The 26,119-nt window shown below is 44.5% G+C and overlaps 1 protein-coding gene across 2 annotated transcripts in view; it reads right to left on the reverse strand.

Moving 5' to 3' along the window:
- Positions 1-9,116: 9,116 nt before the first annotated feature.
- Positions 9,117-26,119, reverse strand: part of Dym (dymeclin) — a 322,312-nt gene continuing 305,309 nt past the window's right edge. For both annotated transcript variants that reach the window (XM_042675227.1, XM_042675228.1), the window contains exon 17: positions 9,117-9,499. In XM_042675227.1, the coding sequence (XP_042531161.1) occupies positions 9,350-9,499 (150 nt within the window). In that variant the 3' untranslated portion in view covers positions 9,117-9,349. The remainder of the gene's footprint in view (positions 9,500-26,119) is intronic.

A 26,119-nucleotide genomic window follows, 5' to 3' on the forward strand; every position in this document is an offset into this window, starting at 1 on the left:
GGTGCACATGTGTGTGCACATGCACGAATGTGTCATCCATTAAAATTCCAGTTTTACAAACTTGTTCTAAAATTGCCCAAAGGATATGGAAAATCGTTCTGCTTTGAAGATGTGTGTGTTGGGGAATGGCCGCCATAGGCAGCATCTGGCTTCCTGGTCCCTGGACCGAGGGGGAGGCTGTGGACCTGGGCGTCCTGACTCACTGGTGGGTGGCTGGTTGGGGTGCTACCCCTGACCAGGACAGTTGGGGGCTGGGTGGAAGACTTATCTTCCCAAGAACCCCACCCCACTCGCCTGCTGCCACCAGACGCTCAGTGTCCCCAGTCCCCAGACTAGGAGGTTCACCTCAGCCCCTACCGGGCCCCCCTGGTGCTTACCCTTCTCAGAGCAAAGCCCTTCTCCCTCGTGCAGGGGGAAACTGAGCAGCATGGGCCATGAGGGCCAGGTCCTTCTCGAATACACCGGTCTCCTGTCTGGATGGCAGGAACTTCAGACACCTAAAGGGATGGTGGCCATGGTGGCTAGTGGGTTGTCTCTTGTCTGGCAGCCAGGTGGCATGGCTGTGGCTACGCTTCAGGAACCCAGGGAGGCGGATCATGGGCTGGACTGGCCCAGAATGGCTTTCCAAAGGAGACTGGGTTTAAATAGGGTAAGGTGCCATGATATGAACCTAAGACTGTCCTGCCAGGCTCTGGAGGGCTCCAGGCTCAGGTGCTTCCTCCCAGTCAGAAGCAGCAGTTTCTGGCAGCTTGGGGATGGCTGCTGGACACCTGGCATCTTCCATGGTGTATTTATTGCCTTGACCCTCGGGCCTGCCATCCTCCTTACACTGGGGAGCCATGGCTCAGAGATGTCTGGTGACAGGCTTGGGTCCACAAAGTGGCCAAGGGGCAGCTGCGAGGCCAGCTTCTCACAGGGGCAGGGGAGCCGTATGAATGTCTGCTGGAAACAGTGTCCCTTGAGGAGGCCAAGTGTGGGGGTGCTGGCTGCTCCCCTTGGAACCTGAGACCCCAGCCCTTGGTCTCAGGTGTCTTTGGTCACTTTATCCCACATGTTCATTGGAGCCCTTACAGGTGCCAGTGTGGTGACAAGGACTCTGGGGTTGGCAGCTCACAGCTGGGCTGATTGAGACAACTTCTGGGCCAGGCTTAATGGGCAACAGAAACCAGCTGGGGAGATCGGCAGGGGCCAAGGGTTCTAGACAGGGAGTCCAGAGGTAGCTGGAGGGTCTTGGGGACTAAAATATGACCCTTCCCGCAGTAGTTTCCTGACCAGCCCTGATCCACACCCCTTCTCCCCTTTCCCCGGTCAGCATGAAGAGGCTGGAAGTCCATGAAGTGGTGAGGCCCAGCGCTGAGCCCCACTCCCCCGCCCCCAGGCTGAGGGCTTCCCTGTACTGTCCCCAGATGGTTCTTGAGTCCCTCAGCCAGGCCTATGGGCCCCTCAGAGCCAGGCTGGGCTTGGGCAGGAGGCTGGGCTAGGCAAAGACAGATGTTTCCAGTTTGAGGGCCTGGGTTGTCATAAGTTGTTTGTTCCTACCAAGCCCTGTTTCCTATTAAGTGGACTCTAGAAGGAGAAGCAGCCAGTGAGTGTGTGCATGTGTGCACATGTGCATGCACATATGTGTATGTACGTGACTGTGTGGGTATATGTACATATATGTACACACAGGTGCACAGTGACTTGAACATGGGCATGAGTCCGTGTGTGTGTAGCTCTTCAGAATTAAATGGGGTCATTTAGTGACCAGGGATGCTGTGACTAAACCCACCTGAATGCAGACCAGCCTTGGACCTGGGAGAGCTCTGGATGGGAATTTGCATGACATCCCTGGCTCTGGCCTTGCCTCTGTGCCTGAGCAAATGAGGCCCACTACCCTGCCTTCCTTCCTTCTTTCTGCAAGAACCTGACCGGTAGATTCCACCAGTCACTCTCTTCCACACTGCTGAGCCAGCTTGGCTCCAGATCCTGACTAGTTTGCTGGATGAGGGGCCATTTTGCCAACTGTGGCTTGGGAGCAGCTCTATGAACAGTGGGAACAGGGCTGGGCATGGAGATTTGAGGAGACCTCCAGGAGAGGAGCCCCACTTCTAACCTCTGTTCTGGATGAGACCATGCCTTGATGTGACACTGGGAACAGTGGCAGTTTTTCTGTGGGTTTCATGTACTGTTTTTATTTTTAAATTTTGAGATGGTTGCTTAAATGACTGATTTGCAACCTACTTTTCTAACATGAAATTAGCAACATACACTTCTAAGCATAGTTTTAGTTGCAGCTCCATCTTGTGTGTGTGTGTGTGTGTGTGTGCGTGTGTGTGTGCGTACGTGCATACACGTGCCAGTCTTAGGGCCTAAGCACTGTCCCTGAGTTTTTGTGCTCAAGGCTCATGTTCTACCACTTGAGTCACAGCTTCACTTCCAGCTTTTTGATGGTTAATTGGAGGTAAGAGTATCACAGATTGGCTTTGAACTTTGATTCACAGATCTCAGCCTCCTGATTAGTTGAGTTTACAGTTATGAGCTTTCTATTAATTATTTTTATTTTTGACAGTCCTGGGGCTTGAACCCAGCCTGGATACCATCCCTGAGCTTCTTTACTCAATGCTAGCACTCTACCACTTGAGCCACCATGACTTCTTCTTATGCTTTTTTTTTGTCGGTCGTGGGGCCTGAACTCTGGGCCTGGCACTGTCTCTCAGCTCTTCAGCTCAAGGCTAGCACTCTACCACTTGAGCCACAGCACCACTTCCGGCTTTTTCTGCTTATGTGATGCTGAGGAATCCAACCCAGGATCTCATACTTGCAAGGCAAGCACTCTACCACTGAGCCACCTTCCCTTCCCTTCCATTAATTTTTATATGTACTATGCTTATTATCATCCAGTTCAAAATATTTCAAACATCCTTTGTGATTTCTTCTTTGTTAGATAGGTTCAGAAATCAAAAATCCAAACATGAGGATTATAAAATTACTTTTTATTTTTTGTGGGTCATAGGGTCTGAACTTTGGGCCTGGGAGTTGTCCTTCAGCTCTTTAGCTCAAGGCTAGTGCTCTATCACTAGAGCCATAGCACCACTTGCGGCTTTTTCTGCTTATGTGGTACTGAGGAATTGAACCCAGGTCCTCATGCATGCAAGGCCACTGAACCACCTTCCCAGCCCTCTAAAATTATTTTTAGTAACTGATTTCCAGTTACTAAATTGCATGTATTTGGAGAATATATTTTCTTTTAATTCTTTTGGAGTTTGATGAGAGTTTTACAGCCTAACATTTTAAAGTAAGTACATTTATGTTATGGAAGTATAATAATGAATGAAGTATCTTACATATATCTATTTGGCCAGGTTTGGTAACTGTATTGCTTAAATCTTTAATGTCTTGACTTTTTTTTTGGTCAGTCGTGGGGCTTGAACTCTGGGCCTAGGGGCTGTCTCTGCACTCTTCAGTTCAAGGCAAGCGTTCTACCTCTTGAGCCACAGTGCCACTTCCGTTTTTTTTTCTAGTGGTTTACTGGAGATCAGAGTCTCATGGACTTTTCTACCCGGGCTGGCTTTGAACCGTGATCCTCAGATCTCAGCCTCCTGAGTAGCTAGGATTACAGGTGTGAGCCACTGGCACCTGGCTAATGTCTTGACTTTTGTATTAAATTTAAATGACTAAAATAGGCCCATTAAAATCTTGCTGATTATGTATTTGCCTATATTTCTCACCTCTATCAATTTTTTTAAATATTTTGAAATATCACTGAAGACCTGTAAACTTAGGATTGTTACACTCACTAGAAATTTGAGTTTAAAGTCAATTTCTTCCAGCACTTGTTTCCCATTGTTTGTGCTATGGCTCGTGCAGGCATAGACTGCTGTTATCTATGCCAGCAGAAGATGGGGAGAGCCTTCGTGGATCAATACTGAGGTTTGGAGTTTTCAGTTATTTATTTAACTATCCCATTCTGCCCTTTTGAGATTCTAACTACAACTAGGAATAAATCTATTTGTGCCCTTTCCATCTCAGCTATGTTTTCTCTTCTTTGACTCTGTTCTGCCACCTCCTGAAATTTTCTTATCCTTGTTCAGTTATATCCAACCTGCTCTTAAGTCTACCCAAAGAATGATTCTCAAGTTCTTGTTTTTTCAGTTCTACAATTTTCATCTTGGTCTCTGCTGAGATTCTTGGCAGTGCATTCAGGTTCCGAACAGTAAGAATTGCTGCTTTAAATCCGCGAGTGACTTATCATCTAGAGTCCATCTGAGTTATTTCTGTTGTCTGTTTTCTTTTCTCCTGGTGTTTTCTGTTCTTCTCCCATACGTGGGTACTTCTAATTGCAAAGGTGTGGACACCACTCAAGGTATGCAGCTGTGCCCTCTTTCCTGAGGTTTTACATATGCTGTAACACTGGGTGCCAGGGCTCTGGTTCCATCTCAGTGAACACGCGGGCACTGTGGTAGGGTAGGACTCCAGCTGACTATCCAAGGTTTAGTCTTAAGACAGCCACTTCAGATGGGCCCTCCAGCTGAGGACAACTTGACAATCTGACCAAAACACTTATACCAGAATGCTTGAAAGCATCTCAGAGCCAATAGGACTGTGAAGTATTGCTCTTCCAGGTATATGGGGCTGTGCTGTGGTTTTAGCCTTTGTGCTCTCCAAAACTGGTATTAAAATTGCACTGTAGGCCAGGCACTGGTAATCCTAGCTACTTAGGAGGCTGAGATCTGAAGATCATAGTTCAAAGCCAGCCAGACAGGAGAGTCCATGAGACTCTTATCTCCAGTTAACTACCAGAAAACCAGAAATAGCACTGTGGCTCAAAGTGGTAGAGCACTAGTCTTGAGCAAAAAAGCTTAGAGACAGTGCCCACACCCTGAGTTCAAGCCCCATGACTGACTGCCCCCCACCCTCACCCAGTCCACTTTAATAGTATGAAGAGGCCTTTAAGGAGTATAGACCATGAAGGTTCTGCCAATCACAGACACATTTAGTGACTTTAAAAAATGATTTTGGGGGGCTGGGAAGATGGCTTAGTGGAAGAGTGCTTGCCTCACATGCACGAGGCCCTGGGTTTGATTCCTCAGCACCACATAAGCAGAAAAAGCTGGAAGTGGTGTTATGATTCAAGTGGTAGAGTGCTAGCCTTGAGCTGAAGAGCTGAGGGACAGCTTAGGCCCAGAGTTCAGGCCCACAACTCTCCTACCCTCTCCGCCGTGGGATGAGGACACAGGAAGGGGCCTCGTCAGGCGCTGGCGTCTCCACAGAAGCCTCCCAAGCTCCAAACTGAGAAAGAAATTATATGGAATAGAAGCATCTGGGGCTTTTGCTACTTCTTGAGGCTGTGTCTGAACAGCTGGCACTTGATGCTCCTGTCTAGTCAGATCAGAGGGGTGAGAGTTACTAGTGAATCTGCTTTAGGGGGGACCCTGAATAGCTGTACTCCAATGAGATGAAATTTTATGCTTTATAAACTCTTATTTCCCCCCAGGTATCAGGGCTTGAACTCAGAGCCTTGTACCTTTTTTGCCCAAAGCTATTACCACTTGGAGCCACAGTGATACTTCTGGTTTTTGAGTGGTTAATTGGAGACAAGAGTCTCAGAGGAACTTTTCTGTCCAGGATAGCTTTGAACTTCCATCCTCAGATATCAGCCTCCTGAGTAGCTAGGATCACAGGCTTGAGTTACTGGTACCCAGTGCCCTTGTACTATTGATTGATCAGCTTACTTGCTTATCACTAGCCCTCTATCACTTGAGCTACCTCTAGGCTTTCTTTTTGCTGGTGAATTTGGAGATGGAATCTCTCAGACTTTTCTGCCTGGTCTGGTTGCATACCACAATCCTCTGCATCCCAGCCTCCTGAGTAGTTAGGATTACAGGTTTAAGCCACTGGCATCTGGTTTGGAGCACATGCTTTTAAAAATCAATGCTGTAATCACCTTGGAAGGGAAAGTCAGGACTGGAAGGTACCATCCTGATAAGAAGAGATGGAGAAATCTTCCCCTAAGTAAAGGAACCTCACAATCTCCCTACTACTGACCACTACACTAGCCAGGCAACAATGACTTGCTTTTCCTGACCAGATTGCTCCCCTCAAGTGATGACAATAATACTTTCTCGGGCTTCCCCAACTTCCCCTCCCTAAAACCAGGACTGAAATGAGATTCAATCAGGTGGCTGTCTCATCCTTTTACTCTGCAATTGGTTCGTGTTTGTATCCCAAAGATGAACAGAAGTGCTTCCTTTTTCTCTTCCCCTGGTATGCCTGTGCTGTGTAATCAATCTCCTTCTGTTCTTTCTATTACTTATCTCATGTTGCGGGGAGCGGCTATGGAGCCCCTGGAGGTGGGCCGAGGACCTACAACTCTGGTTTCAATATCATATTTGAACAGGATCCTACCTAAAACGGTGACATTATATTTTACCTTTGATAAATAAACTGCCAATTGCTAGATTAAAAAAAATGCTGTAATAGAACCTTTTGCATTGTAGCTACTGCAGTAACAGTTTCATATCTTGAGTACAAATCAGATGTTAACTTCCTGCCTGATCCTGTGCTACTTCATTTTATAAGTTTTTACTTCATGTAAAACAAAGTTAAGCAAATTAATACTCAGAATTAATGCAAGCATCATTTTATATGATCATATGCACATAGCTATTGAGCCCTTGTGATCCTTTCCTAAGAATATCCTCCTTTGGTCTCACTGTGTGAATGTTTGTGGAGTCCTGTTTAATTTATCATGTCCAAGTGTAGTTTTTTTGACCTTTTACTATCCATTGGGTTTACTTGAAATTTATGGGCACATTATCATTATTATAAATGAGGGAAAACATGCAGCCTATGTTTCTTTAGGTCTGGCTTGCTTTGCTTAATATAATTTTTTCTAAGTCTTTCCATTTTCTTACAAATGAGGCAATGTCCCTTTTGTCTGGTATGTAAGTTATCTGATTTGGGGAAGGGAAGGGAAAGCACAGAATGGTGGGACAAAGGGTGAACTAATTCAGCAGTGATACTCATTAGACACTATGTTGAAAATGAACTATACAACTTGGGGGGTTGGGGAATCTGGAGGGAAAATGAGGAAAGAGGTGACATTGTTCAAAAAAGAAACGTATTCAATATCTGACTTATATAACTGTAACCCCTCTGTACATCACCCATACAATAAAATTAAAGAATTAATACAGGTATAATACAAGCTTTTTGCTTAAAACTTATGGTTGCATAATGTATCTTTCTCTCAAATCAGGAAGAAAGCCATGTGGCTGTGCAGAGCTGAGGTAGTGATATAGGCAGCGGGCCTCAGTTATGGTAGGAGGAGCTGGTAGGACCTCAGCTGGAAACTTTATAGACCCCTGAGCTGCTGTGGGGGAGGGAGGGAGTGTGAGAGGGAAGGGCTGAGCCAGGGGAGTGCAGCATCTCTCCATCAGGGTTTCTTAGTTCTTAGCCCTCATCAAGATGACTTGACTTATGGGGACTTTATTTTCTCTTGGCAAAAGAACTGACAGTCTTGAAGCCCTCTGATGTCCCCTGGCCTACCCAGCCCCTAGCTAGGGATGTCTCCTGGGCAAACAGTCCTGTGGTCCTACCACAGACTCTGCTTCACATGATCCTTAATGGGTTTCTTTGTTTTAAAGACAGTAATGCATTGGAAACTGATTAAAGCTGTAAATAATTTTCCCACATAGAAGCAAGCACAATTGCTACCTGAAATGATAAGTCACTCTACCTGCATATCACCTCTCCCCAAAGCTGGACTGAGACGCTGAGGCAGAGGAAAGAAGCTCTGTAGGTGAGATTCCAGGTGAACCAGCCATTCCTGGGGCAGAGAGGGCTCGACAGGTTGAGCGCTGGGGTGGCAGTGGGCAAGCTACACTTGCCGGGCACCCAGCCCACCAGGGAAGAGCCTTCCCACAGTCATCTGGCCTCAGGATTCTCTTCCTTCATTGCAGATGAGGATAAGGAAACCGTCAATCTACCCTGAAAGCCCAAGGAAAACAGCTCCAAGTGGCGTTTCTGTGGGTAAACCACTCAGGTATGCAATGGGGTTTGAACTCATGGCCTTGTGTCTGCTGTTACTTGAGCCACACCCCAATCCTTTCTGCTTACATTCTGCCCTTGCTGAGTTAGATCATCACCAATCTTCTTATTTATACTTCACATAGCTAGCATGACATATGTGCACACCATGACCAGTTATTGGTTGAGATGGGGTCTCCCTAACTTTTTGTTTGGTCTGACCTTGAACTATGCCTCAATCTCTACCTCTTGAGCATGTGAGCCACTGTGCCCAGCCATGGCATTTACAACACACAGGGTAACTGGTGATATGGCAGGCTAAAATGACTCTACCCTGAGTTCCAGGGCACAAGGACAGGCTGAAAGGCTGGTTCTGATGGACTAACAACAGCAGTTTTACTTAGCTGCCCAGCCTCATCTGGATTACACAGTTGCTATACAGAAAACTGTGCATCTTTGGGAATGAAACTCTGTTCCTCATCCATCCGGCTGGGGAGGGGCTGGCCAGAGAGACAATGGGTGTGTGTGTGGGGGAGATGATTTGAAAGGATGTTTTCATGGGCTCTGCTCAGTGCAATCCAGTGGTGGGCGGCCATGTGTCCTTCAGGGAAACTCCTCCCTTGCTCAGGGACCAACTAGTGGGTCTCACGTGATGTTTTAAAACTCAGAAATAAGGAGAAAACCACCTTTCTCATCTCATACAGAATAAAGTGTTAATAAGCCAGTCTCTTTTTTGCTCCTATGAGCTTGCCTGAAGAAAAAGGATTGCTTTCAGAATTGTCTTGCTTTCCCCCATGATTATCCAGAATAACTTAATTTGTGCTCAACTCCAACTGAATTCCAGTCTTAGCTCATAGGCCAAATCTCCCCCCACAAACAGCCATTTTTTTCCTTTCTGAAAGAGAAGATGAAGAGGCAAACACAGGCAGGCAGGCAGGTGCCTGTGCGCGTGCGCGCACACACACATACACACACAGAAAACCTTAAATCGGAAAATCTTAGACATGCATAAAAATTGTGTACTATTGATATGTTATCCTGATGTCTAAGGTATGAGGATCCTGGGAAAACTCTAGATTTTTGGTTAATAATAAAAGTGCTTATCGAATAGCAAGTTTTTACATTTATTATGTGCACCCCTCCCCCCCTGCACTAAACTCTAAGCTGAGTGATCTACTGCCAGCTGGTACCAATCTCCAAGTTGAAGTGTGTGAGGGAACACGCTGTGTGATTCTCTCCAGTTGAAGACACACTGGGCAATGTATTTGCTTCTCTTTCCTAGCAAGAAGCTATCTAGCAGGGCTATTTGGCTGGAGGGTGGGTCTGGGCACCTGCTGCCTCAGTCGGAGTCCATCGTGAACAGCTGGATGTCCTGTGGATTCCAGTACAGGCCTACAGCTGAATTGTAGACCAGAGACCAGACGTAGGGGATGAAAAACTCCTCAGGCTGCTCTTCTTCCACATATTTGAATTTCAGTTCTGGGAATTTCTGCAAGGAGAAGAATATGATTTTATCCACACCCAAGCAAAAGCAGTGGAGTTTGTATGGGAGCCCCTATAAGCCTTTAAAATATTTCTCCTGGGAGAATGCAAATTATCTGTGGCCAGAGTGAATGACACACAGAGCCAGTTAATGTCATTTTGCTGATTAGGTTCCAAATGAATGAGGTAAGATGAGACATCACAGTGGCCCCTGCTTTGTGGCACAGGTAAATCTTGAGAGTTCAACACTAAGGGATGGATCTTCTTGAGAAACACTGTACTCAGGGTTGAGTCATTTGGATATAGGGACTTCCCCCTCCCAAGTCCTGAACCTTGAGACAAAGGTGTAGGTACTAGTCATGGCTCTTTAGAGCCTCGCCTCACTTTATCCTCCTCAAGGTCTGGACAGTGCAGGAGAGGCTGCGTGCCCTCTGCACATACTTGCAGTGTGCTGGAGGTGTACTTCAGCCCAACCTGACACGAGGTGAGCAGTTTAGTGGCCTGAGATTGCACTTACAGTACGGTACGTCACTAGAATTTTGATCTGGATTCTAACTTTCCTCTGGCTGGGACAGGGGGAGATTCTCCTTCCAGAAGCCAGTGGAACAAGAGGTATCTACTAAACCACTTAGGTCTCTTTTCTGGGTTAAGGTGGCTCTGGCAGGATTAGACTGCAAGGTTGGTGACTTTATTACTGGGTGGGTGTGGAGAGCAGGGCAAGCCAGGGTCCTAGGAGGTAGGATGTTGAGAGAGGAAGAACTGAAAGAGAGAGAAGGGAGGCACTAGGTACACCATGCACATGCATCCACAGGAACATATATCCTGTTACACTAGAAGCCCCAGATGAAGGCAGAGACATTAAAATGCAACTGGAGGTGGAAATAAGAATGTCCATCCAGGGACATATTTGGGGGTTTTCTTGTGCAGGCTGTGGGAGGAGACATGAGGCAATTTACACAAGACTGTTGTCTGTACATCTGAGGAGGCAGGAATGGGAAATAAAAGTAAAAAGTAGAGAAATACAGTATGCTTCAAACTTCTCTTGAAGGAATGCCTACAGGCAAGAGCTATTACTAAGTTTATGGCTAGTACTAAGTTTACCTGGTGACTCCCCTGTTCAAAAGAACAATGAGTTAAACACTGCCCTGAAATCCTGCAGAGATAGGCATAGAATTGCACTCGGCACCCCAATGATCCTTTTTATCAACTGGTTAAATCTATCCTGTGGAAAGGATTAGACTACAATCCATCCTGCCTTCTATAAAGGCACCAGGGGGACACTGGCCAGCAATGACCATAGCTTCTAGATATTGTAGGCAAAAATCTAAGGGAATATGATGTTCAGAACAGCAACAACATCCTATGCATAGTATGTAACAGTACATAAGGATATAACAGTATAAGCTATCTGTCAATAGCAGATACATGCAGATATTGTTATGAAGTTATTCTTCAAGCTGATCAATGATTATTTCTATAGAAGCTCTCTATAAAAACCTAGTAAGTCTGAGATTATAGCTAAGCTATTCATAGCTAATATAATTATCTACATTTAGCAGGCATATTCAAATACTTCACATACAGTTTCTCATTTAATCTTTGAAATAACTGGAACAAGAACTCAGAAAAGCAGGTAGTTTTAGCCCCATCTGTTTTCATTCACTTATTCATTCTTCAGATATTTCCTGAGTGCCACGTACTGTAGTAAGCACAGGGTCTGAAGAATTGCCTCTGTTCTTGTCTTCCAGGTAGGCTTGATTAACAAGGGGAACGGTCCGAAGGGGAGTTTATGGTAATGGCAATGGGAACAGAGGGTCACTTCTAAGTATGCGACATTAAAATCATGATCCAGGTATTTGCAACTTTTCCATAAGATTAGGTGGCACAGTCAGAAATATCCAAGATGACGCCAGAGTTGAGGCAGTTAATCCTCTAAATGCATGGGGCTGGGTGGCTTCAGTGGCTGTCCTGGTTCTTCTGCTTGGAGCTCAGAGACAACCCAGCTAGGAGCTTACTTGACTGGAATGGTCACCCTGTGGGATGTGCAAGGCACATCCGATGAGTATCTGAGTAAAAACTGGTGCCTTCTGCTTACCACAATTGGGGCTTATTTTGGTTATCAATTTCTTTTTCTTTCTTTTTTTTTTTTTGGGTCTGGTTGTGGGGCCTGAACTCTGGGCCTGGGCGCTGTCCCTCAGCTCTTCAGCTCAAGGCTAGCGCTCTACCACTTGAGCCACAGCACCACTTCCGGGTTTTTTCTTTTTGCTTATGTGGTGCTGAGGAATCGAACCCAGGGCCTCATGAACACAAGGCAAGTGCTCTACCACTAAGCCACCTTCCCAGTCCTATCAATTTCTTTAATTGTATGCCACCAATCCCCTACCCTTGAATACAGACTCTAAGAAAATAGAAACCTTATGAGCACCTGAAATATCATTAACCACTGCTGAATTAAATGACTGAGTTAATAAACGGCTTTGTGTCTCTCTGCACAATAATAATTCTGCTACAGGGATTATTGACTCTGTTACAGAGATTAGAAACAAAACTCAGTTGGGTGCCGGTGATTCATGCCTATAATCCTAGCTACTCAGGAGGCTGATATCTGAGGATCACAGTTCAAAGCTAACCTAGTCAGAAAACACACACACACACACACACACACACACACACACACACACACACACACACACACACACACACACACACACACACACAGAAAAAGAAACAAGGCTCAACAAGGACAAGGACAATGTAAAAAGGCCCCAGCTAGGAAGTGTTGGAGTCTGAGGGATGAAGCCAGGCTTATTCTCTCTCTCTGCTGCTTTCTAGAGGCACTGCGGCCAAGATTCCATATCTTGCAAGGATTTCATCGTCCCTCTGCCAATAGTCACTTCATCTCCATACTTGAGTGTACTCAGGTTGAAATTCAGGCCTTGCTCTCTTGGTGGTTCAGGCTGGGATGGGAAAACCAGGCTGGGTAGTCTGGGGTATGCCATGGACTTTCTCTAGAACTCAGGTTCTTCACTTGATATAGAATGGGAGACCTCAGAGTGCCTTCCAATTCCAACTGGATGTGGCTTTTGGAGATGACCGTAGTAAAGTCTAAACATCTCCAGACCCTGATGCTGCCCTGCAGTCCAGCAGCCTTCACAGTGGGTAATGTAAGTCTCAGAAGTCTTAGGGGTCTTTAAGGCCAATTCTCCCAGATGCTTTAACCAAGACAAAACATGAAGCCATTGAAGAGCTGCACTGTGGCTTGAAAGCACACAGATGAGTGGGCTGTGCTTTCAGCTTGGCCTCTGCCCATGCTGGCTATTTAAGGCCTGGTCCTTTCCAGATGGGGTTCCCAAACCACTATATCCCAAGTCTGTGGAGGAACTTCATAGCAAGCAGAGGCAGTACAACATGAACACAGAGTCATTGCTGGAAAGTTGCCTGGACACGTACACAGCACATGTGCATGACCCCGAGGCCACAGCACCAACTCCCTAGCACTGAGTGGTGAGCTCTTATTTCCTGGGTTGTCTGCTGGAAACTTTTCACCAGCACTTACAGGGTTCAGGAAGGGAATGAAGCACAAACAGCAAGAAAAACAAGAGGCTGTTCTCTAGCTTGGCTGTACAAGGCTAACACTTGAAAGTGCAAGGTAAAGAGCTTCCTTTCTACTCCAATGGGTAGACCAATGTACCAGGATTATTCTGAAAAGGTAAACAACGAACATAAATCATATGAGTGTTCACAGTATTCAGCTAACGTGATGAACATGAACATAGCTGCTGCGTGAGCTGGTCCCAGGTTGCATTTAATTGCCCCCCCCCACTCCCAATTGACCTTCTGTCTCGCTGGTTATAGACTTGAATAGACATCCTTAAAACCATATGTTCCTCTGAGAAGTCTAAAAAGCCAAGGAAAAGACAGACAAAAGGTTTTACTTAGCACTAAGGACGCTAGGGACACATTTTGTCAGGACTTGGTCCAAGAAATGTCATGTCTGAAAGTCAAATCGACAACCCAGAAAAAGTCTCCCTTCTCTCTTTAGGTTCCTTTGCAAGCTGGAGAAGACAATAATGCCATCCCGTGGGGCTGGGGGGAGTCCACCTTCCTCACTCAGGAGAGCCTTCTTCCCAGACACATCCAACATGCCCCTGGGCACTCCAGGGCCAGCCACAGGCCACACGGGCACTCCTAGGACTTCCCTGCCTTGCTTGTCTACTGCTTCTCACCAATACCTCCCATTACACTTCTCAGAACCAACCTTGTGAATTCCCACCAGGACCATTCCCTGGGCACTACTGGTGTCTAGGAATGCAGGGGAGGTACTCAAGAAGGAGCAGAAGGTCCTGGTCTGCCAGTTAAGGCAGGAACTGGCACTGGCTAGCACAGACCAGGGGACTGGGTACCTCAGCTCATGAAGCTGTGGTGAAGCTCTGGCTTTTACTCCTCTCTCTCCAAGATCCTTGTCCTGTCATTTAGTCCAATACGGAGAGCAAACTCATCTCTGAAACATGGAGCTTGGTCTCAGTCCAAAGCTACTTACAACAATCCTGTTGTTTTGATTTCTGGAGCCAGAGGTAATGCTAGACTCTCAAGTGTGGCCAGAACGTTTTTATCAGCTCCAGCGAATCAACCTACCACAGTGGGACATCCGGGCGCCCAGTGCAGAGACAAAGCAGAGGTCTGATCTGGCGGTGGAGACTTGGATATAATAAGCAGACCCAAACTCTACAGCCTGTCTTTGCTGTCAGTCATGTGATCTGGTGAAAACCCACAGGAAGTTCAGTGAGCAGATGTAGGGCACAACTGCAATAATTTTATTACCACAAAAGTTCAATGGAGATTTCCAGCTTCCACCTAAAGACTATACAGATAGTATCAGAAACTCTAGCAAGCACTTGGCATGGCTCCAGAAGGTTTAATAAAATTTAAAGCCAAATAGCGACATAGAACATTATATATATTTTTTCAGCCGATATAAAGCCTGTCAGTAGACAAGAGAAGGGTGAGCATTGGCAGTGAGGCAGCTGGGAAACTGCTGGAAGCTGGTGCAGGCCAGGATGGGTAGACTAGCTACTGCCCACAGTGTCTGCAGGGTTTGTAGTGGATAGCCCAGCTGAGATGAGCAGTAAAGTGGCTCAACAAGTCAGTCATAGCACAGCAAGGAAAGCCTTCTTCCCCCTTTCAAATCCAGAGCTGGATTATAGTGTGTGTGGATTACCCAGCCTCCTGTCCCCATCCTCTTGTCACCATCTCCAGACCACTACTATGGAACGTCCAACTTTCCTTCATCTAATCTTTGGTGACTGTCACCTTCAGCCAGGTCCCTATGTCTAGGAGCTGCAGAGGACAGAAAGGATTGGTGCTGCCTGCTCACATAGGTGTAGGATGTAGTAGGACACAAGGTACAAGCAGGGAGCAGGACTAAGATGGGAAGAGGAGGGCACCCAAGGCTCTCTGCTGGCTAATAATGGGGGCTAGGAGGGTTTAGGACTTGGGTAGTACACTAGGAGAAATGATTATCCCACAAACTGGGAAGCATCTCTATTACCAATTCAGCTAGTTAATGGCTAAAACTGAAGCACACCTTCTGCCATTTGTAATGGAAAAAACTACAAATATATCAGAATATAAGCTCTGGTCTGTAATAATAGTGACAGAAATGCATTAGTTCTACTTTATATGACTACTTCTCTATTACTATTTATTAATATTATTATTATTTTTTGTCAGTAATGGGCTTGAACTCGGGGCCTAGGCACTGTTCCTGAGCTTTTTTGCTCAAGGCTAGTGCTCTTAATACTTTAAGCCATAGCACCACTTATGGTTTTCTTCAATTAAGGAGATGAAAAATCTCACGGACTTTCCTGTCTAGGCTGGCTTCAAACTGTGATCTTCAGATCTCTGTCTCCTGAGTAGCTAGGATTATAGGCGTGAGCCACTGGTGCCCAGCTATTTATTGATATTATCATTGCCAGTATTAGGGCTGGAACGCAGGTTCTCATACTCTCACTCACCTTTGCTTGTTCATAGCTGGCACTCTATCACTTGAGTCATACTTTCAGTCTGCCTACCTCCCTCCCCCAACCATGGGCTGGTCCTGGGGCTTGCACTCAGGGCTTGGGTGCTATCCCTGAGCTTTTTTGCTCAAGGCTAGCCCTCTACTGCTTGAGCCAAAGCTCTGCTTCTTGCTTTTCGCTAATCAATTGGAGATTAAGAGTCTTTCTGATTTATCTGTCTAGGCTGGCTTTGAAGTATGATCCTCAGATCTCAGTTTTCTAAGTAGCTAGGATTATAGGCATGAGCTCCAGCCTGCCTTTTTGTTGTTTAAATGAAAATGGAATCTGTAAGCTTTCCTGCTATGGCCGGCTTGGAACTGCAATCCTCAGATCTCAGTCTCCTGAGTAGCTAGGTCTATAGGCGTGAGCCCTGATGCCTGGCTACTATTGAGACACTGTCTTGACATGTCACCCAGGCTGGCTTCAAAATCCTGAGCTCAAGTAATCTTTCTGCCTCAGCTTCATATCACTGCACTGTGATGTGAATTCACCTAAAAATAAATGTTCTTTAACCCCTTCTGTACATCACACTTATAATAGCAATACAAAAATTAAAAAAGAAAAAAAAATGTAGGACTAAATGCAAAATAGAAAACTGTAACAGTCAAACGGTACATTCATGTGTATATCTTCAGGAAGGTGGGGGAGGGCACAGAAGTTGAGGGAAAAAGGCTGAAAAGGTACAGCAGTGGAGCTCACTGGACACTGATGAAAGTGAACTATATACCTCATGGGTTGAGACTGGGGGAGGAACTGGGAGAGAATGAGGGAACAGATGACATTGTCTGAAAGGAAATGTACTCATTATCTGACTCATGTTAAATGTAACCCCTCTATACATTACCTCTATAATAACAATAAAGCAAATTAAAAAAAAGAAATGTAAGCTAAGAAATACAAATATTTCTTTGTATTTCTTATTTAAAGAATCAAGAAGCCTAAAATGAGGGTGGCTCAGAAGATATCCAAGAATGTGGTAGCTGGCCATGCATTGGCTTTCTGAGAACAAAATTAGCTGTGAGGGACAGCCATAAAGTTAGCAGACATAGTCCTGAAAGCTCAGGCCACCTGGAACTCAGAAAATGGTTTCACCACTTCTGAGTGTCTACAAGTAATAGAAATGGCCTCCATAACTGGGGTAAAAAGAAAAGTATGAAGGATAGAGCATATGGCTGAAATTTACTCATGTAACACCTCTCTACAAACCTATTATCATATCACCAGCCAGAAGTTGAGCAAATGTTCCCGTTAAGCCTGCTCTTCCTCAGGCCAGGAGCCTATGGAAAGGAATGACTCTGCTTTGTCTTCAGTTCTCCATGTCTCTCTTTTCTAGGGGCTGGCAGGGAACTTGGACAGGAAGAAGGTCAGGCCCCCACTGCAGAGAGTGCTTCTGAGGAGCCTTGATCCTTGCTGGGACCCTCATGATCAAGGAGGCTGCTGGCTCAGTTGTGAGGTATGGCTAGCAGCTGGAGATGAGGCTAGAAAGTAGGAGTGCAGGTATCCCCAAATGTTGGGATGAGAAGTCTGCTCATTCAGTAAGCCTGATGTAGAGAACAACCATAGATACGTATTTACAATTAAATTTATTAGCTGAAGCTGCCACTGTACAAATCCCTTATAAATACTGAACTGCATCCTCTGACAAATCCAACTCAGGAGGCTGGAAGGTAGAACATTTTGCTCCCAAATTCACTATCAAATTCACTGCCTGCTCTTCACCAGTGGGTTTCTAGTCACAAGGAGGACCCAGATGTCTGGTCCATTGTAGGTTCCCAGGAAAACAATGTGTTTCTATAAGATATAATTCTAACCACAACACAAGCTCCATGAGGGCAGGGATCCCAATAAAGGGTACACATTATTTTTGGACAACTCAGAGTTATACATAAAATAAAATGTTGGGAAAATTGGGTCCTATATGCTAGTGAATTAGTGAAAAAAAATTTAGTTATTTAGGAAGAAATGAGTCATAGTAAGCCAATGGCATTGAAAAAACTAAATGCGCTGTATGATTTGAAACTTAGGAGACAACGCAATAATCCTGACTTATTCATACTTATTTATTTGTTCTCTGTTTGTGTGGTACTGAGGCCATGGAGCTCAGAGCCTCCATGTTCTAGCTCTGCCTTCCTGCTCATGGCTGGTACTCTATGAACTGAGGCACACTTCCAGTTTGACATTTTGCTGATTAATTGGAGATGGAGTCTTGTGGACTTTTCTGCCCAGATTTGCTCTGAACTGTGATCGTTTAGGTCTCAGCTTCTCATGGATTACAGGCATGAGCCACTGTCCCAGCTCATAGTTATTACACATGATTTTGAGCAAGTATGGTTAAAATAAATCAATATATTAAAAGAAAATCCCAAACTGAAATATTTAAATTCCCATGTATTCATTATGTAGCTCAGTTGACATGGAGAAACTCAGACTCACATCACTGTCAGTTGTGCTTAAATTGTGTGTGATCTGTTGAGTGTTTGTGTCCCTTTCCTTGATTTTGTGAAAATACACCTCCCCAAAGAGCAAATGGTACCTAAAAAGCAAAGTAGAAGTGTTGAATTTAAATGATAAGGTGAAAATTTCCGATCTGTTGAAAAGTGGCATGCCTTTAGCTGAAGTTGGGCAGCACAGTCATGAATGCTGCACATCCTGTGCATGTGAGGTTTTTCTTCAACATAGTCTCCTTAGAATCACATACCTGCAGACTTCGTAGATCTGTACTTTAGCCTAACAGAGTAGTGGATTTCTCAAATTGCTGACTAGCCTAACACTGTGATAGTGTCTCCTGGGAAAATCTAGCACAGATAATGGATGATACTGACACACATGGTTACTGTTGTAGTCACCTGAAGCTAATTACGGAATAGGAACTAAACCCCTTAACAAATGCATGAGTGATAGACAGGGGGATATACTACCGTTTGAAAGCAGGGCCTTGTGCTTGTCTAGGTAAGGAGTCTACTACTTGAGTCAGACCCTTAACCCATTTTGCTTTTATTTTTGAGGTAAGGTCTTAAGCTCTTTGCCCATGGCCAGCTTTGTACTTTGATCTTCTGACCACTCCCTCTTACATAGCTGGGATTACAGGTATACGCCACTTCATTTGTCTGCTAAGTTCACTTTTCAGTGCCCCCCCCCCCCTTTTTTTTTTTGCTGGTCCTCTTAAGACTTCAACTTAGGACCTGTGCATTGTCTCTGAGCCTTTTCAGCTTAAGGCTAGTGCTCTACCACTTGAGCCACAGCTCCACTTCTGGCTTTTTGTGGTAGTTTATTGGAGATAACGGTCTCATGAACTTTCTTGCCCAGGGTGGCACTGAACTATGATCCTTAGATCTCAGCCGCCTGCACAGCTAGGATTACAGGTGTGAGCCATTGGTGCCTGGCTTGTCTTTTACCTTTGACTTGTCAAGCTTGAAGAAAAAAAAAGACAAACATATGACTACAAAGTTTAAATTAAGCCCTTTATATCTGTGATAACCTTTCATTTTTTTGTCAGTTGTGGGACTTGAACTTGGGCCTGGGCGCTGTCCCTGAAGTCTTTTTGTTCAAGGCTAGTACTGTACCACTTTGAGCGAGAGTGCCACTTCCAGTTTTTGAGTGGTTAATTAGAGATAAGAGTCCCACAAGGACTTTTCTGCCTGGGCTGGCTTTGAAATGCTATCCTCAGATCTCAGTTTCCTGAGTAGTTAGGATTACAGGTGTGAGCCACCAGGGCCCAGCTTAACCTTTCTTTATGCTATTTTTTCCAGAAAAATTCTGACTTTGTCATGGCAGAGATGACTGTGCTGGGAGTTAGGTGTGAAGAGCTACTTGAAAAATGGAGAGACAATGGAGGGACAAGGGCAGACAGAAGGTTTCACCCACCTTCCCCAGCCCAGACAGGTGTGTCACTAACTGGAGGAGAGTTAGGTAATGCTATCAGGTTGGAAACACAACCTTTGTTACAGTACTTCAAAGAGAATTCATACTCAGACAAATACGGAGCTATTTGGACAATACGAATGACTTTGGAAATTCTAGGGTTTAGGTTATAAGCAAACTTGACAGTTTTCAAGCCTCTAAGTGCTATTACTTACTGTTAGAAAGTTATGTTGTGATTATTCTTACTTAACACAAAGTAAAAGCCAGGCTTTGGCTATTAACATTGCTTTACATATATTGTTTGGGAGAGGTTTGTTCACTGCTGATAGAACAATCCATTCCAGGAAGTATATGTAAAGCTTCGTGACTGCCAAGGCAATGACACTTTCTTCAGTCTACTTATGTTCCCACTTTTTTTTCCTGATGCTTGTCTCTTCATCCCTGCATATCATTTCACACCTAATACCAGAGGTATGTACTCTGTCATTGAACTATACAGCCCTGTCTATTTACCCCTGAACCCTGAATTCTGAAAAAAACAAAAAACCCAAAACATTTTATCATTTAAAGGAGCGAGTTTACTCTTTGTATTTTTCATAGTGGTATTTCCTGGTGACCCAAGCACAAACCATGACAGGCTGAGCCAGACCTGTGGCTTCCCTGCCCAGTGAGACACTGTTATTCCAACATGTGTCATCAATGAATCAAAAACACATCATGTGATGTGTTTACTTTTTCACAGCCATGCAGACTGGCTTAATAAATGAGAACAACAACATGTAACAGTGAGTGTTTTGGGCCTTTGGCTAGTCTGGCCTATGACACAGAGAGGCTGGGAATATGCTCACGGGGCCTGAGAACCAAGTGAAGGTGAGCAGGAAACAAACAGAAAAGGTGGCAAAAGTCATGCTTCCCAGTCTTGTTGATCCAAATTTTGCCAGAAGCTTCCTAGTTCCACTAGTATGTGAATCATTAATTATTTTAATGTTACTGCTGGTAACATAGAGATGATGATGATGATGATGATGATGATGATGATGATGATGACAGGAGATGGATCTGAATACAAAGTACTGTGAGTTCTCTCTAACCCACAGTAGCAACACTCCTTGCTTTGAAGTTAAGAAATTGCAGGATTTTGCATAGCTATCTTCTGAACAGTTCTGTGCCTAACTTCAGTGTCCCCAAGCACAGGGGCTAACCAGGCAGACTGTTAACCACAGGATGGCAGAGTGTCTTGGATAGATAATCTGAATTTTTTTCTCTAGGGCAAAGGTTTCCTTGCAGTGAGACTGGGAAGACAGAGACCAGGGGAAGCCAAATATTGGCATGGCTGGGAGGATAAAGGTTTTCCTCTAGGTCTAAGATGCATCCTGGGAAGGCTCACAGCAAATGAATGAATAGCAACAGCTGACTGACTGCAATGGCTTCCAGTGCTAGCCGGTGGTGGCACTGGGCTGGCAAAGCCACAGGGCACCATGTGGCCAGCTTGGGGAAGAAAGAGTAGGGAAAGAAGGAAAAAGTTGAAGGGAACTTTTGGTGTTTCTCATGCCACATCTGTCTCTTTGTCACCCCTGCTCCATTGGGAAACTTAGAGACTCAAAGGCCATGTGGAGTGCTCAGGGCTTTCTTTAGACCAGGGCCACCACAGACCATCTAAACAGATCACTAGAAGACAGGACATTTGGCTTGTCAATACTGTAGAAAATAATACTTCAAATACTCTACTTTCCAAAACTAATGTAGAGATAGTATAATAAACAAGGGGTAGGTGAGCTATAACCAGAAATCAAACATTACCCAGAGCTCAGATTTCATTGCTGAGGAAAATACTTGCAGAGAGCTAGCGAATGTGAAAATGTCAGTATTTGTAAGCCAAGACAAAGATCAAATCTTTCATTTACAAAAGCCTATCCTATGGCTGGGAATGTAATTTAGTGGTAGAGTGCTTGCCTAACATGTATGAAGCCCTGGGTTCAATTCCTCAGTACCACATAAATAGAAAACGCTGGAAGCGGTGCTATGGCTCAAGTGGTAGAGTGCTAGCTTTAAGCAAAAGAAGCTCAGGGACAGCACCCAGGCCCTAGGACTAGAGAAGAGAGAGAGAAAAAAAGCCTATCCTATTTTATTCATGATTCCCACTTTTACTCTTTTCTGGACAAAAAGACGGAACTTACTAATAGTGCTGGTGGCAACCATACCAAAATGGAGTCTTGATCTGTTCTCAAGTCAGGTTAGAAACTTAAATGCATGGGTACAATTTCATTTCTCTCTCTCTAATTTTAATGCAGGGAACATCTGCAAGTCTACAACTTTAATAATAAGCACCAGCACAGCAGGATACCTCCAGAGGCATGTCTGGAGGTAGCAAAGCAGCACTACTAAGCAAGACTGGGATGCCTGAGATGACTCTGCTCTTGGTGAGCAGGGCTGCTGCTGGAACCCTGGCCTATTGCTGACCTAACACTCAAGGACTAGCCAGCCCAGGGCCACAAGGAGCACACACATAATTTCTTGCTGAAACCTGTAAGGTGGTGGCTACAAGGAAGGCAAGGAAGCTGGAAGCATATCTGCTGCTACTTCCCCTGGCAATGACTCTGAATATGCTGTAGACACAAATCAAGGTGGTAAGATCCCCAATATCAATTCAGGGCCTGGCTCTCAAGGCCTGGCCTTGGGAGCCACTGGGCCCAATGCCATTCAGAGTATGAAGCTGAAGCTGGGCCAAGCACAACACTGACTTCTGCCTTGTTTTATTTCCCCAGCTGAGACAGATTGGCAAAAGGCAGGCAGTTGGCACTTAATATTCTCCATGGTAACTGTCATATTTACCAATTATTTGAAATTTAAATGAGTACCACGATAAGGAAGTATAAATTTTTATGACCAACATGTACTACTGCCATCTAGACAGTGAACAGTCAAATGGAGGGAAAAATCAGGACATCTGAATTTTAGAGCTGGCTCCAACATTAACAAACTTGGACAAGTAATGTCACCTCCTTGACACTGAGTTACCTCATCTGTAAACCATTACAGCTGATGAGGCTTGCTCTGACCAGCGGAGAGAACGATGCTGAAGACTGGCCGTGATGTTGAAATGATTCACGTGGGCTGGGAGGCCCGATAAGGGCCAGGCAGCTGCTGGCTAGACAGAGCACCTTGCTCAGCCTTATCCAACAACAAAGGCCACAGCCAAAGGACATGAAACTAAAGAGGCTCTTTCCTTCTCTATTCAATATCTACAATTGTTATTATTTTTCAAGTCAGTGTCCCGGAAAGCAAGTGAAACACAGCAGGTAAAAACATTTGAAGATCTGTAGTGATTTCTAAAACACAACAGTGTTTTGACTCTAAGAGTAAGGAGTCAAATTTTATAGCACAGGCTATAATTATTCTAAATTTGTATCTTTCAACAAAGAAAAATGAATTGCTTATCTCTTACTTTCAGGAATCACTCATGGATATTTCAATTCATGTCCCTTCCTTCCTCCCTTTTCTCCTCTCCCTCTCTCTCTCCCCCTTTCCCTTCCCCGCCCCCCTCCCCCTCCTTCTCCCCCCCCCCCTCTCTGCTCAAGGCTGGAGCTCTACCACTTGAGCCCTAGCTTTACTTCTAGCTTTTTTGGTGCTTAGAAGTAAGAGTCTCACAGACTTTCTTACCCAGGCTGGCTTCTGATCATAGTCTCCTGAGAAGCAAGGAGTGAACCACCAGCACCTGGCTCCTTCTCTTCCTTTTTGAGGCAGGCTTTTGCTATGTTGTCCAGACTGGCCTGAATTTACTATGTAGCCCAGGCTAGCTTTGAACTCATGATTCTTCACTTCCCAAGTGCTAGGATTATAGACATTTTCTACCATGCCCAACTGATAATTCTATTTCTTTCTTTTCTTTCTTTTTTTTTTTGCCAGTCTTGGGCCTTGAACGCTGGGCCTGGGTGTTGACCCTAAGGTTCTTTTTTTGCTCAAGGCTAGCAGTCTACCACTTGAGCTACAGCTACCACTTTGGGCTTTTTCTGTGATTAATTGGAGATAAGAGTCTCAGGGACTTTATTTCCCCAGCTGGCTTGGAACCTTGGTCTTCAGATCCCAGCCTCCTAAGTAGCTAGGATTACAGGCGTGAGCCACCAGCACCTGGTGTCAATTTCTTATATACTGCAAATGCAAAAATTAAGCAAAATCAGAATTTATTTTGAAAATTATTCACAAAACATTTTAAAGGGAAAATTTCAATAACCAATATACTCTGTTTTTAAAAATCAGGAAACAAATAATAAAACATTCTTTTATATTTGGGCTTATTTAGAATGAAAGACTCTGGAACACAGCTTTTTTTAAAATCAAAATTTGCTCTAAATAATACAATAAGGTGTAAAATACTAATTTCCCCTCTGAAGAACTAAAGTCTGCTCAGCATGAAAGGAAGACAACATGAATTCTGGAGCTTTTTAAATGCTGCTTTACTTCACAAAGAAGCAGAGTAAGGAAGAGAGAATTCTGTGTTTTTTAAAAGGTCAATTTATACTGTAGTATGTTTTCTGTTATTTCTTTATCCTACTAAAGACACAAAGCATTCTCTAACAAAGAATGCTGCTTTATCATAAAATTCTGATGAAGTCCCTCTTGAAGAGGCTATGGTCTGACTGTGTATGTCCTCCCACCTACCCATTCAAATTGGAGCTTAACCACCATGGTGATGCCATTAGAAAATGGGGCCTTTGGAAGTGATTAGGACACAGCTAAGAGGGAATGATAAACCAGAAACTGTACTTCACTGGATACAAAACCTGGCAATGCCTTCATCCTGGACTTCCAGCATCTATTGCTGGAAGAAATAAATTTCTATTGTTTACAAGCCACCCAGTTTTATGGTGTTTTGCTATAGCAGCCCGAACAGACTGAGACAAGAGGTGACCTGCATTAATCTATCCTTCCTTTCTTTTTGCTAATATTTACATTATTAACCACTGATGCTTTTAACAAATACAGTAGCCTAATGGTCTTCTTTGCCATCTGGCTGATGGATTGTTGTTTTCTTGGCTGGTCTGGTGGTCACAGCTATAGCAGTGGTCTCAGCTGGTAGGGAGAAGTACCGGCCTAGCTCACAGTACTAAGGTATGAGGAATTGGGGCAGAGCTGGTTTTTACAAGGTGAAGGCTTACTTGGTTCTATTAGGCCCAACATTTCATCAGAGACAATTACTCACCCCTACATACACAAAAGTAGAGAGGATGGTCTACTGAACTCTGTCCACAGCCAGCTCCAAGTAATTAACTCATAGCCACTGTTTTATCTACCTCAACTTCTTTCCTCCACATTGTTTTGTGCCAATTCCAGACATTACATAATTTTACCCCTGAGTATTATCAAACAGGTAAGAACTTTTTGTTCCACTTTAAGATAACCCAATATGAGAATAAATTAAATTACAGAGTGACCCTTTGTACCATAAAAGCATTTAATAAAAACATGAAATATGGTCCCTGCCCTTAGGGATCTTAACATTTACTTGGAGAGCCAAGATAAATGCAAATGGAAAAAAAAATCACTAAAAGCAATTCTCCAATGTAACCCAACATTAGAAAGTACCATGTAATAATTGCCAGTTCTGATTTGGCTGGATTCTAGGATCTCCACAAAATGGCTATGCATACCTCTTGGCTCTATCTGCTTTTCTTCTTACCCAAACAATGGGCCTCTACACAAAGGAACTCCCCAGATCCTCTGTACACTCCAGACTCAAGCAGCCTCCATCCATGTTTGAGGCTGTTCATACAGCTACCTTTCCCTTCCCCACATTGTCTTTGATACTGGCCCCCATCTTCCCCTCCTACACATAGCCCTGCTCAGTCTTCTCCAGGTTCAGTCTTGCCTGCCTACAGCATTGTGTGCTCATTTCCCACATGGTACCAGGATTTGGGTTTGGAAGAAGAGCAGCCCCTAGGAGAGGAGCAGCTGGAGAATTAGTACCAGGGTTCAAGAAGATGATAGAAGGTGATAGAAGATGAGGGCTTGGATGCAAGAGATGATAGAGAGAAGAGGGGTGAAGAATAGGAGATTGGACCACCTTTCCCAGCCGTGTCTCCCCAGAAAGGGCAATCTAGGTTAAAAAGTGACAGGTCTACCTAGATACTAATCAAACAGCCTCTTCTGTCTGCAATCAAACTTGGTATGTTTTGAGTCCAATGACCTTTGTCCCTTTTGTTTTTTCACCAAAACCAAGAAGCAGCCATGTAGAATTTGGTTTCTATCCTCTGGCTGACTCTGTCCTAATGCATCTTTATCTTTCTGCTAGGGTTTCTCCAGCCAGGCTGCCTCTGGCAAAGGTTCTGGTACAGCTGACCTCACAGTGCCTTGACTAAGTGTCTAGGCCAAATGCCTCAGAGCACAGACTGCGCAAGCAGTCTAGAAGGCTTGTCAAAATTACAATTCTCCTTCCTCCACAAGCACTGGAAAAAATGGCCTGGGAGAAAAACTTTTATCCATTTCTGAAGGAGTATGTTTTACTTAGTTCTGCATAGTTCAATCATTGTTCATCAGTTTTGTAAATATTAGAGCCAATAACAATGGCTTAGAAACAAGGACAGACTTACTGTCATTGACGATTACCTTTCTATTCAGTCTTAGCATTGTTACCCAGCTCCACACTCAAGACCCACTGTCCAATGCCTTAGCAGTCCCCTGGGCCTCGGTCAGGAGTTCTGAGGCTTGCAAAT

The sequence above is a fragment of the Dipodomys spectabilis genome, unplaced genomic scaffold (genome assembly GCF_019054845.1).
Source record: "Dipodomys spectabilis isolate Male_0828 unplaced genomic scaffold, ASM1905484v1 ptg000024l, whole genome shotgun sequence".
Taxonomy (NCBI): Eukaryota; Metazoa; Chordata; class Mammalia; order Rodentia; family Heteromyidae; genus Dipodomys; species Dipodomys spectabilis.